Source organism: Pteronotus mesoamericanus, unplaced genomic scaffold (genome assembly GCF_021234165.1).
Source record: "Pteronotus mesoamericanus isolate MK-2021 breed Mesoamerican mustached bat unplaced genomic scaffold, CSHL_Meso_final contig_702, whole genome shotgun sequence".
In the NCBI taxonomy this organism is placed as follows: Eukaryota; Metazoa; Chordata; class Mammalia; order Chiroptera; family Mormoopidae; genus Pteronotus; species Pteronotus mesoamericanus.
In genome coordinates, this window is record NW_026555239.1 from 3,721,877 (window position 1) to 3,733,815 (window position 11,939).

Below are 11,939 nucleotides of genomic sequence, written 5' to 3' on the forward strand. Positions count from 1 at the left end.
GCCCTCATCGGCCCTTCCTGCCCCCCTCCTGCTTCGCCAAAGGACACTCTTCCTCCAGGGCAGAGGCCACCCACTCCCTGGCACAGGCAGCCCCCCATCAACACTATCCCTCGGGCCTGGGTGGAAGGGCTGCCACGGCCAGCTGGGTCCTAAAGCCCTTTGGGTTCAGTGACAAAGGAGCGGAGATTCTGCTTGTGGGTGGTGACAGGGACAGTGGAGCACCCCCATCGCTGGCTTACCTTGTGGCCATGCCAGTGTGCCCACAGCACCTGCCACACAGTGTGACAAGGCAACAGGCCACGCCTGTTTAGTCCTTGGGATGCTCCTGCCGGCCAGGCCGGCTCAGGCCACGTTAGAGGCGTCGCCGGGGCCGGCCGGCGGAGACAGCGCGAGAGCCAGCAGCTGCCTCGCGTGCCGGCACTGCCGCTCCCTTTCCCCGGCACCCAAACATGGTTCAAGGACGAGAAATGGTGCCTTGAGCCGTGTGGCTCAGGTGGCCGTCACCCCCCGAGGGAGAGGTCGCCAGGGTGAGTCCTGGTCAGGGCACAGGCCCGGGTCGCAGGTCCCGGTCCCGGTCAGGGAACATAGAAGAGGCAACCAAAGGCAACCGATGGATGGTTCTCTCCCTTCCCCAATCTCTGAAAATAATATTTAAAAAAAAAAAAAAAAAAAAAGAAATGTATTCTCTTGTATAAGGAAGTACTTCTACGGCTTTATGCAGCATTCAAAGCTCTCTGCAAACAGTCCCAATCACGCGGGGCGGGGGTGGGGGGAGGCTGGATGGGAAGGGCAGAGACAGCCCCCCACCCTGCCCCTTGCTCATCGGGGGACCCTATGAGTCCTGATCGGGGGGCTCGCCAGCTTCCAGCACCTCCACGTTGCTGTACGACTTCCAGGCCTGCAGGTTACAGCTCCTCAGGATGGCCCCTAGCTGCTTCCCAGGCCCCACCTCAAAAGTCTGGGGGAACTCTGTGCCCTTCTTCCTCTCGTACAAGGCGTGCATCGTCTGCTCCCACTTCACCGGGGAGACCACCTGCTGGGCCAGCAGCTTCCGGATGTGCTGCGGGTGCATGTGCCTGTCCCCACGGACGTTGGAGTGCACTGACACCAGGGGCTTCCTGATGTCGATGGCCTTCAACACCTGTGTCAGGGGCTCCAGGGCTGGCTCCATGAGGCGGGTGTGGAACGCGCCGCTGACCGGCAGCATCTTGGTGCGTCTGAAGTGATACTTGGAGGAGTTCTTCTGGAGAAACTGCAGAGCCTGGAAGGAGGAGAGGCAGGCTGAGCTGAGCAAATCTCAGGGTGAGACCCTGAGAGGCGGTCGCCGCGGGAACCAGCAAGGCCTGTGTGCAGCCAGCCCCTCCCACACGGCTCCTCGTGCACCGTGGCCTCGGCTCACTCCTCATTGCAGCTAAAGTCCTTGTCGTCAGTGCCCCGGGAATCTGGCCGTTCGCACGGCGCCCCCGCAGGCGACCCCCGTGTGGCTGGGAGAGACCTGAGGCCCGAAACACAGGACCGGGGTCCCACCCCAGCACTGTCACTCGCTAGTCCGGTGACCCAGGCAAATTGCTCGGCCTCTGTGAGCTTTTTTTCCCCACCCATAAAGCAAGCATGATTTCATCCACTTCCCTAGGCTGCTGGGAAATGATCAGGTAGGTATGTGGCGGTGTCTGATAAACGGAGCACGATCGAATAGGGGCTCGTTTTCTATCATAACTGCTCCCAATACTGAGGTTTCTCTTCAGATTGTGGAGGTCTTTTGCCTTTCACAATCATAACTGCTCTCCCCACAATCTTCAATACGCCGGTTTCCATGTTGCTACTGAACTTTCAACATCAACGTGCAGGAGACCCCAAGCTCATTTCCTACCACAAGGGCCTTCTGCCAGGACCCCCTCATCTGGGGTTTCTCCGTGGAGAAGAGCGCTCCCTCTTCCTGAAGCCAAGCCTTCCCCTGACCTCCGGGCCAACAGGCCCAAGCCAGGAACTGTGCAAATAACGTAATTTGCAAATATCTTAAAAACAATAGGTATTTGCCCTGGCTGGTGTGGCTCAGTGGACTGAGTGCCAGCCCGCAAACCATACGGTCGCCGGTTCCATTCCCAGTCAGGGCACATGCTTGGGTTGCAGGCCCGGTCCCCAGTAGGGGGTGTGTGAGAGGCAACCGCACCTTGATGCCCCTCTCCCTTCCTACCTCCCTCTCTAAAAATAAAAGCTTTTAAAAAGTGAAATAAATAGCAGATATTCTTGAGACCCTCTGCTCCGAGGACAGCCCTCCACCGCCTGCTCTGAGGCTGGGCCAGCTGCCCCGGGATGACTTCAGGTGAACCCTAAAGAGGTCCCAGCAGCTGCGTGACCTTGGGCAACTTTACTTTACCCCTCGCACCTCTACAGGACGGGGTACCGGCCACAGCTACAGGGTTGCGGTGAGGGGAGCTGCACTTGGCATGTAGGCGCTGGGTACGGGTTAGCGATTATCTTGATACCAAGCCCATCCATGTCCACTGGGAAAAGCTGTAACGGAGTAGCCAATCTGTGCCCCCACAGGATAAGAGGAATTGCTGCTTTGGGGGGCACCGTCCCCCGGGCCCTCCCCGCAGGGGCGCTCCCGCCTGTCCCAGCACAGCCGGTGCAACTCACGGCCCCTCCCACCACTCTGCTGTGCTGCGAGCTTGTCCCACACAGACGCTGTCCCCGCAGCGCGAGCCCAGGGGCAGAAGCAACGTAGGTCAGAGCCCAGCACCGCAAACCTTGCCTGGAACGGGCCCTCACTGGTGGGAAGCATGCTAGGGGGGACGCCTCAGGGGTCTGCGCCCTGTCCCTGCCGCGGAACCGAGCCTACCTCATACCCAGGGCCCCCGCCCTCCGCCCCCACTGCACTGAGGGCCATGCCCTGGGAGCCTCCGAACAGCGGCCTCCTGGGCGCCGAGCCGGGCCCCCACCACCGGGACGGTCGGGTCACCCCCAGCATCTGCGTGGACGGCTCCTCGGTGCACTTCCCGCAGCGTTGCGGTGGTTCTCCGGGCGCTTCCCGTGCCGTCTCCGGACTGGCCCATCCTAGGCCTGTTCGAGTCACTGCCTCAGACCCCACGAGCTCCTCTCTGGTGGCCCTCAGCTCGGGCCCTGGTCTCACAGAGGCTGCGGGGTTTTTTAAATCTGTTGAGGACTCCGGCCCTCCCCGAGCTCTTTGCTGTGGCACTTCCAACGGCACTGAAAGGCCACACCTGGGAACCTGGGAGCCATCGTGGGGCCGATGCCCACCTGTCCGGGAGCCAGCGGGGGTGAAGCCTGCCTGGGCGGGGCCCCTCCCTGCCCACTTCCAGGCTTCATTCCAAGTCTGTTCATGGGAACGAGCTGCCAGCTCCGTGATGACCTGGGGGGCCACTGTGACTGATCTCATCGTCTTGGAACGGTCCCAATTGGGGCCTGTCGGCTCCCGCTGATTCAGAGGAGACGCATGAGGACGCCTGGCATGCTGGCAGGCCTTAGAGAGGAAGGTGGGCTGAGCGCAGTCAAGTGGAGGAAGAGGTTGCAGAATGCGGCCGACGCCAGTCCAATTCTGCCCCCTCGTCTCCAGGCACCTGCCCGTCCCTCTTCCTCCGCTTCCTCCGGTGTGAAGCGGGAAGCAGACTCGCTCCGCAGAGCGCAGTGCTGGCCTGGAGGACCAGGCGAGACGTAGCGCTGGCCCTGCGCCCACAGCCCCACTCAGGGTCCTGCCTGCACTCGGCCTGCCCGACCAGGGACCCGGGACAGTCCCTGCCGGGCCCGCCAGCCTCTCTGCTGGGGATGCAGCCTCCCCCTGGCACCCTCGGGTCACAGCCGCCTTCCTTTGATGGCGGGACGCTGGCTTATCGGTCACGTGTGCGCTCAGCGCCTGTCACACGGGAGCTGCCCGAGAACTGCCTGGGGACGTGGGGAATGGAGGGAAGCCCAGAAGGAATGAAAGCGAACTCAGGACAGACACAGACATGGAAGGACAAGCAGGGCAGGGCGGAGTAGCCCAGAAGGAAATGGCTCTCCTCTCCATAACGAAGCAACCGCGTCAGAGGCTGCGAGAGCCCAGGCTGTTCTGCAGGAAGGTCCTGGAGACCCACTGGCCCAGCCCTTTACGCTTCAGGTGGGCTGGGCGATTTGCCCGAGGCGGTCCCCTTCCACGGGTGGCGAAGTGGGGACAGGGTCCCAGCCTCCAGCCTCCCTCCGTGGCGCCCGCTGCGCCGCACTCCTGGGCCCTCGCGTGCTCCCCAAAGGCCATGGCTGGGCAGAGCCCCAGCACACCGCTGGGGCCCCCAGGCAGGAGGGATTCCAACCGTCTGCACGGGGCCAGGGCCTGCGAAGGCTGTTCCGCCAACACCCACCTCCAGGTGTCCCGAAATCACCCTGCAGTCCGGAAAGAGGTAGTTGGCCACCTCGCACACAGGGTTCTCTATACCCAGCGTCTTGCAGTGCTCCCGGGCTTCCGAACAGGCAAAGGCAAACTTGGACTGCGGCCGGCCGAGGACGGACAGCATCCCGCTGGGGACGGCTTCGGAGGCCTCCTGCATCGCCTCCGCGCGGATCTTCACTGCGTACAGGCCTATCCGGAGAGAAGCGCGTTTGGGGAAATCAGGGCGTGTGACGGAGGAGGGAGCCCAGCCCTGCGGGACAAAGCACCGGCCCCACGCTGCGAGCCGTGACACCGACACTGGCATGACCACCAGGCTGCATGCCCGTCGTCCTGTGTCTGCACCTACCGCCGCCACTCCCAGCGGGTGCCGTCCTCGGCACCGCGTACGCTGACACCCGGGCCCTGCCTTAAAGCTGGCTCGGTGTAGGTTTCGACTAGGTGATTCTGCTCCCAGGGCAGCGTCTGGAGACGCTTTTTGACTGTCACAACTGGACGGGGCGGGGGCTGCTACTAGCAGTTGGTGGGTAGAGGCCAGGGATGCCACTCAACACACAAAGTGCCCCCAAGACAGAATTATCTGGTCCAAAATGTCAGCGGTGCCGCTGCTGAGAAGCCCTGGTGGAGGGTAAAAGGAACAGACTTTTGGCCTATGTTGCTTTGGGTGAGTCATGATCTCCTCCCAGGTCAAATTTTTGGTTAGTAAAATAATAGTAAATAATCTGCCTGGACAGTTGTGAAAAGTGGGAAGTATCATTCATTAATTATTCAAATGTTGAAGGGGAGAATCAAGAGCCATGAGGTATTTGGAATGGTGCACTAACAGTGACACGAATTTCAGCTACGTCACCATTATAAATCAAGCCTCACTGCCCTCGCGTAGGGCTGGAGAACCGGCCGGCCCCAGGCCGATGAACTGAGCACAGGGCTCCCCGTCCCGCATGGCTCAAGCGCAAGGTGAGAGGGCAGGGCTCGGCCCAGGCAGGCAGCCCCCGGGACCGTGACGTGAGGATGTAACTAGTGGACGTCCGTTCTCCGCTCCTCGGTCTGCTCCCTGGCTGGGCGGGGGGTGACGAGACCAAGGAGAGGTTAGGGGGCCCGTCCTGGGTTCGATGGGACAACAGGGGTCTGAGGGGCAAATCCTGCACCTGTCTCTCTCACACACCCTCACTCACTCCGTACTGATACGTATTTGTACTGAACTCAGCCCCCTTGCTGTGTGGCGAATACATAAGCGCCTCTGGTGGAAAGGAGAACACACGGGTGTGTGGAGAGAACGTGGGGAGCCTCGCATGCCGGCGCTCGGTGAATGACTACGCAAGACGTCAAGTGAACATACTGAATGCAGAGTGCACATGCTGTCGGTCTGCAACTTACACATACAACTACGTGTAAAAGAGTTTTATTATCATGTGGCAATATGAAACTTTTTTCATTTCCTTAATAGTGGTATATTTAAAAAAAAAAATCACTGAGGTGAAAATGTAACCAGTATCTGCCCTGACCCGTGTGGCTCAGTTGGTTGGGCACCCCCCAACGAGGGGAAAGGTCGCCGGTTCCACTCTGGGTCAGGGCACAGGGCTGGGTTGCAGGTTCAGTTCCGGTCAGGGCGCATAGGAGAGGTGACCGATCGATGTTTCTCTCCCTCTCTTTCCCCCTCCCCTCCCCTCTCTCTAAAAATGAGTAAAATCTTTAAGGTATACATAAATACATATATAACCAGTTTCAAGTGTATGATGGTGGTTATTTGTTGTATTCATAGTGCTATGCAATCACCAGCTCTAATTTCAAAACTTTCCACCGTCCCATAAAACACCGCACGCCTGCTAAGTGTGATCACTCCGTCTCCCCTTCCCTCCATTCCCAGTAACCAATCACCTGTTGTCACTACGGCTTTGCGTATCCTGGACATTTCACACAAAAGGGATCACACAGTAGGTGACCTTTGTGCCTAGCTCGTTAGTGAGTACCTTTTTGAGGTTCACCCCTGTTGTAGCGTGTCAGTACTTCATTCCTTTCCATTCCTGAGTAACATCCCACCGCAGACACACGAGTAGCTTATCCGTTCATCTGATGGTGGACATCTGCTCTGTTCCCGCCTTTTGGTTGTTACGAACATTCATGTACGAGTTTTTCTGCATGGACATATGTTTTCATATGTTTCCTAAGTATAGACCTCTGAGTGCAACTTACTGGCTCATGTGGTAATTCTGTTTGGCTTTTTGAAGAACCACCAAATTTCTCCACGATGGTTGCACCATTTGACATTCTTCCAGCAATGTGTCAGGTTCCTATTTTTCTACATCCTTGCCAACACTTATTATTTTCCTTTCTGTTATTCTTGTTCTAAATTAAAGCCATCCTAGTGGGGGTGAAGTGTGATCCCACTGTGGTTTTTGATTTGCATTTCCCTAACGATTAGTGATGTTGCTCATCTGTTCATGTGCTTCCTGGCCATCTGTGTATCTTCTTTGGAGAAATGCCTAAGCACGTCCTTCGCTACAGCCCCTCGCTCAGGGTCCTGTCTGCACTCAGCATGCCCCGAGCCACGCACCCAGGCCACAGTGGGCAACAATAAGCAAACATGTTTAACTTTTAACTATATGCAAGTCTTAAGTGAAGCTGCTATGGCTCAAGGTCAAACACTCATTTACTCTTCTTCATTCAAAGAGTATCTACTGAGCTGCTACCAACCATGGGAGAGGCACTGAAGGCATGTGACTGGACCAAGAACGCACAGAACAGTGGGAAGGACCGCAAACAGGCAGATTTCCTGAGATTACAAAAAGAAAGGATGTCCCTGCTGAACCCTTCGGGCTTGAAAGAGGCTCAAGGGGAGGTCTGGCCCTCAGGTTCCAGGGTCATCCTCATCCACACACTCCTTCTCTATCACCTGCGTGGGTCCAGAGCTATTTTTGGCAGTGTCCCTTATGCCTACCGAGGCCAGCAAGACGACACCCCTGCACAAAACCAAACCCCTTTCTGTGTACCTTCAGAAAATTCCATGGCTCCGGCAAACACCAGGGCTGCAAATTCTCCCACACTGAACCCAGCAGCAGCAACACAGTTCTCAATGACCTGTGGCGACAGACACAGAATGTGAGGCCCCGCTGTTGGGAGCTCAGTCCGGGGCTTTGCACTTGAGAGCTGGTGGTGGCCCAGCGAGACAGGTTGGGCTGGCCGGGTGCTCCAGCCGGAAGACGATACACAGGAGCGGACATGCAGTCGCGGACCCTTTCCTATTGAGGACCTTCCCTAGCAAGGGAAAGCCTGCTGGCTGACCCCGAGGGACAGCTCTGACTCCCCCCAGTTCCCTCGGTCCCCTGCCTGAGCCCTGGAGCCACCTCCCAGGCTGGAGGGGGCCGGACGGCGCTAGGCATAGAAGTTCAAAGTGCTGCATGGCATTCAAAGTCACAGGAAGTTGGATTTGATTCTTGGCTTGGGATTTCTCCCGAAGCTCTCCCAGCCTGTCGTCTCACCTGTGAAAGGAGGAAGGAGCAGGGGCTCTACCACAGGCCTGGCCCAGGGTAAGCACTCAGTGAATGTTATTATCAAGACTCAACAGAACACTCAGCGGATTCCTTTAGTGTCTCTGAGTCGCCTTTCCTCATCCACGAAATAACAGTATTTCACAAGGTTGTTGTGGGGAGGAAGTGGAGTAAAGAGTTTAAAGCACTAGCTTAACATTTACTGTCTTGATATTAAATAATAGTCAATTCACACCTTCAAATGAAGTGACATTCTCAGATATTTTCTTAATGATCATTAAGGATGATGTTCAATCCTTCCAAAATCATTTACTAATTAATTAAATTTTTAAGGATCATTTACAATTGCAACCCAGCCCTTGACTCCTCGGTCCTTTTCCCTGCTCTATCTTCCTTTCTACAATATAACATTTATCACCGTTAACATATATGCAATTTACATAGTGCATTTAGTCGTCTTTATCTGTCTCCCTCCGCTCACACACAAGCCCTCTGAGGCAGGGATCTTTGTGGGGGTTTGTTTTTTTTTTTGCCTATGGCTGTATCTCCTGCGCCTAGAACAGTGCCTGGCCCCGAATGAGAACTCTGAATCAGCCCGAGGTGCCCCACGTGGGGGCGCTCCGGCCTGGCTGTGAGAGCTCGGGCCTCACCGCGGGCTGCAGGTGATTCAGTTTCTCCACGGCGGCCAGCGAAGCCACGAAGATCGCGGGCTGGCAGTACACGGTGCGGTCGAGGTCCTCCTGCGGCCCGTGCAGGCTCAGCTCCAGCAGATCGTAGCCTAGCACGCGGCGGGCGGCGGCGTAGAGCTCGCGGACGCGAGGGTAGCGGAGTAGACCACGGCCCATGCCCACCACCTGGCTGCCCTGGCCCGGGAAGAGCAGCACCGAGCACTGGCCGGGCGGCCGCCGCGCCGCCGCCTCCCGCGGCCCCTTCTCCGCTGTTGTCGCATCTCGCAGCAGCTCCGCCACGTTCACGGCGCCCGGCGGAGGCAGCCGGAATTCCGAGGCGCCGCGACAGCACCCCGCGCCCCAGCCCCGGGCCCTCAGAACCCGCGTGACCAGGACGCTCATGGTGAGGAACCGGACCCACGCGCGTTACCGGGGCGACCGAGATCCGACCGCGGCGGCATGGCGCGGTCCTTGACGCATTTCCTTCCGGGAGGGCCGGGGCACACGGGGCGGAAAGAAAGGTTCCGCGGTAACTGGTTCCGCCCCAGCTCCGAGACTTCACTGCTGCGTGCAGGGGCTCTAGAGGGACCCATGCGCGTACTTGACCACGGGGAAGACAAAAACACGACATCACACCACAATAAGCCCTCAAAAATATTTATTGACTAAACAACGCAACGCAATGCAATATTCCCCCTTTCTATCTGGCACGTGGAAAGTGCCCGAAACGCTTCCACATTCCTTGACTTAATACTTATTTGATTCTCCCAGCTACGCCGGGCGGTAAGCAAGGTAGCAGCTCTTTTTTATAACGTTTCCTGCAAGCAAGGCACGGTGCACAGCAAATAATAAACACCCAATAAATATTTGCTCCATTGAACAAAGCCCTGGATATTTTTCCGACATTAGCTTATTGAATTTCTTACAGCAACACTATGATGCATTGGTACTATTATTATCCTCAACTTATGGGTGAGAAACCGAAGGCTCTAAGATTGAGTGACAGGTGGTTAGTGACAGAAGGCGAATGGAAATTGGGGTTCTCCAGCTTCTGAGCAGTGGCGTGAGGCTGGGTCAGGGAGAGTCTAATTTTTGACCTTGCTCCTAACCGCACCCCCTCTGCTTCTCTCATTTCCTGTCAGCCTCTTCTAAGAAGCCCAGGCGAAATGCGCGCGCGCGCGCGCACACACACACACACACACACACACACACACTGCACACCTCATGAGGAAGATCAAAGTAAAATGGCATCAGCAAATCCTCAGTGAGCTTGTCCTAAGAAAAGAATTAAAGGGACAGAGAACGAACTCTCAGGACATCATGGCAGCCTTGCTTTTGACAAGGAAAAAGTGGGAATAAGCTGCGTGCCCAAGTAGAGGAGGCTTGTTAAATGAATTACGGCCAATCTATGCAATGCTTTAGTCATAAAAAATATGGAGGAGAGTTTCTGGATGAGACATGAATAGAGCACACACTGCCTCCAGAAGCCCATAAAACTGCAGTAAAGTGAACTTTGAAAGACATAAATCCACCAGGACAGGGAGAACAGGAAAGGGGGCCCCAGCAACAGAATCTCTGGAAGCTGGAAAGCAGGTAGACTGACCGGTATTTCCCGACCTAGCAGACCCTAGACAGCCACATCCCTTCCAGCAGTGGAGCTGAGAACCAATCCTTATTCATACAACAGGATCCTCAAAAGTTTCGTTAGCACTAGCTGTTCTAGGTCTAAGGGTGAAAGGAGGCTAAAGAAAAGAGAACTATTTGAAGGTATCTCTGAGGAACAATTAGATCTTTGGTCCCCCCTCCCTCTTTCTAGCCACTGCGTGGTGCCCTCCCCCCACTCTAGCAAACATCTGGGGTTAATTCTGGAAAGAGCTGGGCATGCCAGGGACAGCAGTGAACGTGGGTGTTCTGCTGAATCAGGTGGATACTGAATGGTGAACGCAGAGATGTTCTCCAGTGAGCTCCCCCACTGAGCTCCCAGAAACCTGCAGCCAGACCCCTCCGCTCCAGGCCACGGACTGGAGGACCTTGAGGAATCTGAGCAGTCGGAGAAGGAAATCCTAAAGATATTGACTTCGAGAAGTTCCCAGAGAAATGGCCCACCAAGTCCAACTTACAGTGAAGCTAGACCAACAAATACCATCCACAGACTTATTTTTCTTTTTTCTTTTTTTTTTTTAGAGATTTTATTTATTTTTAGAGAGGGGAAGGAAGAGAGGGAGGGAAACATCAATGTGTGGTTGCCTCTCATGTGCCCCCTACTGGGGAACTGGCGCACAACCCAGGTGTGTGCTCTGACTGGGAAATGAACCAGCGACCCTGTGGTTCACAGGCCAGCGCTCAATCCACTGAGCCACACCAGCCAGGACCTCCTTTTTTTCTAATCGTGAGCAGACATCCAAGGAAGTCCTCTTACGAACAGAAAACAAAACCACACAGGATTTAGAGTCTAAAGAAAACTGTCATTGATAGTTGAGAAGACACTGCATCCATGAAAAAGGAACAGAAGGCCATATATATATATATATATAAATATATATATGTATATATGTGTGTGTATGTATGTATTTATAAAACACATTCAGGAAGCAGAACATAATCCCTGGACATGAAAAATAGCAGAACTGAAAAACTCAAGTGAAGGCAAGGAAGAGAAAGTTGAGGGATCCTCACAGAAGGTAAAGCAAAAAAGGCAACCATGAGGAGGAGGAGGAGGAGGAGAGAAAAGGAAGTTTGAGGCCAGCCCAGGAGGTGCAGGATATTGAGTCACAGCAGTTCCAGAAAGAGAAGTGAGAAGATGGAGGGAAGGAAATCAGCAAGCTTTTTATTTTTTTTATTTCTGGAAAATAAAGACTATGAGCTTCCTGTATGAAAGGGCCTTGAGTGCTGGCACGATGGGTGGAATTAGACCCACACTGAGGAGTTTCAGGGTGAAGTTTCAGGGCTCTGAAAACAAAAATCTTAAAATTCCCAGGAAGAACAAAATAGGTTACACAGAAAGGTTCAAAACACAGAATAGCTCCGCCTCGCCATCAGCACTGTGGCAGCAGCGAGGTCATGTCTTCACGATGCCGAGGGACAGAGAGGCCCTACTTTGAGTTCTTACTCAGCCAAGCATCCGCCAACCCTGGCAGAGACTGCAAGACTTCAAAACGCTACCTCCTACGCAGCCTCTCTCCGGAGATCCTGGAGGACGGGCTCCTCTCACACGCGGGGGACCAAGGAAGGCATAGAGGTGCCAGCCCAGAAAAGAGGAGCCAGCCAGCAAGGGTCGAGGGCATTGGCCAGGGGGCGGCGAACAGGGGCCCAGGGTGACGTGTGCACAGGCACGCGAGCAGCCCCACCGGGAGTGGCACGACCCCCGGGACTGGATGCCAAGATGCCAGCCGCCACTGTACT

The 11,939-nt window shown here is 55.6% G+C and overlaps 1 protein-coding gene across 1 annotated transcript; it reads right to left on the bottom strand.

Moving 5' to 3' along the window:
* Positions 1-746: 746 nt before the first annotated feature.
* Positions 747-8,995, bottom strand: MCAT (malonyl-CoA-acyl carrier protein transacylase). The gene is made up of 4 exons (XM_054582567.1): positions 8,520-8,995; positions 7,372-7,459; positions 4,356-4,573; positions 747-1,261 (listed from the first exon to the last, which is right to left on the bottom strand). Exons 1-4 carry the CDS (start codon positions 8,937-8,939, stop codon positions 833-835), a joined length of 1,155 nt encoding a protein of 384 aa, XP_054438542.1. The 5' UTR covers positions 8,940-8,995; the 3' UTR covers positions 747-832.
* Between the last annotated feature and the right edge of the window lie 2,944 nt (positions 8,996-11,939).

Bases quoted from the DNA above. Each gene is read 5' to 3' on its own strand.
- MCAT (XM_054582567.1), bottom strand. From the start codon at position 8,939: ATGAGCGTCCTGGTCACGCGGGTTCTGAGGGCCCGGGGCTGGGGCGCG. The intron at 7,460-8,519 runs GTGAGGCCCGAG...CTGTCGCCACAG, and splicing joins TGAATCACCTGCAGCCCGCG to GTCATTGAGAACTGTGTTGC. The intron at 1,262-4,355 runs GTGGGTGTTGGC...TCCTCCTTCCAG, and splicing joins TGATTTCGGGACACCTGGAG to GCTCTGCAGTTTCTCCAGAA.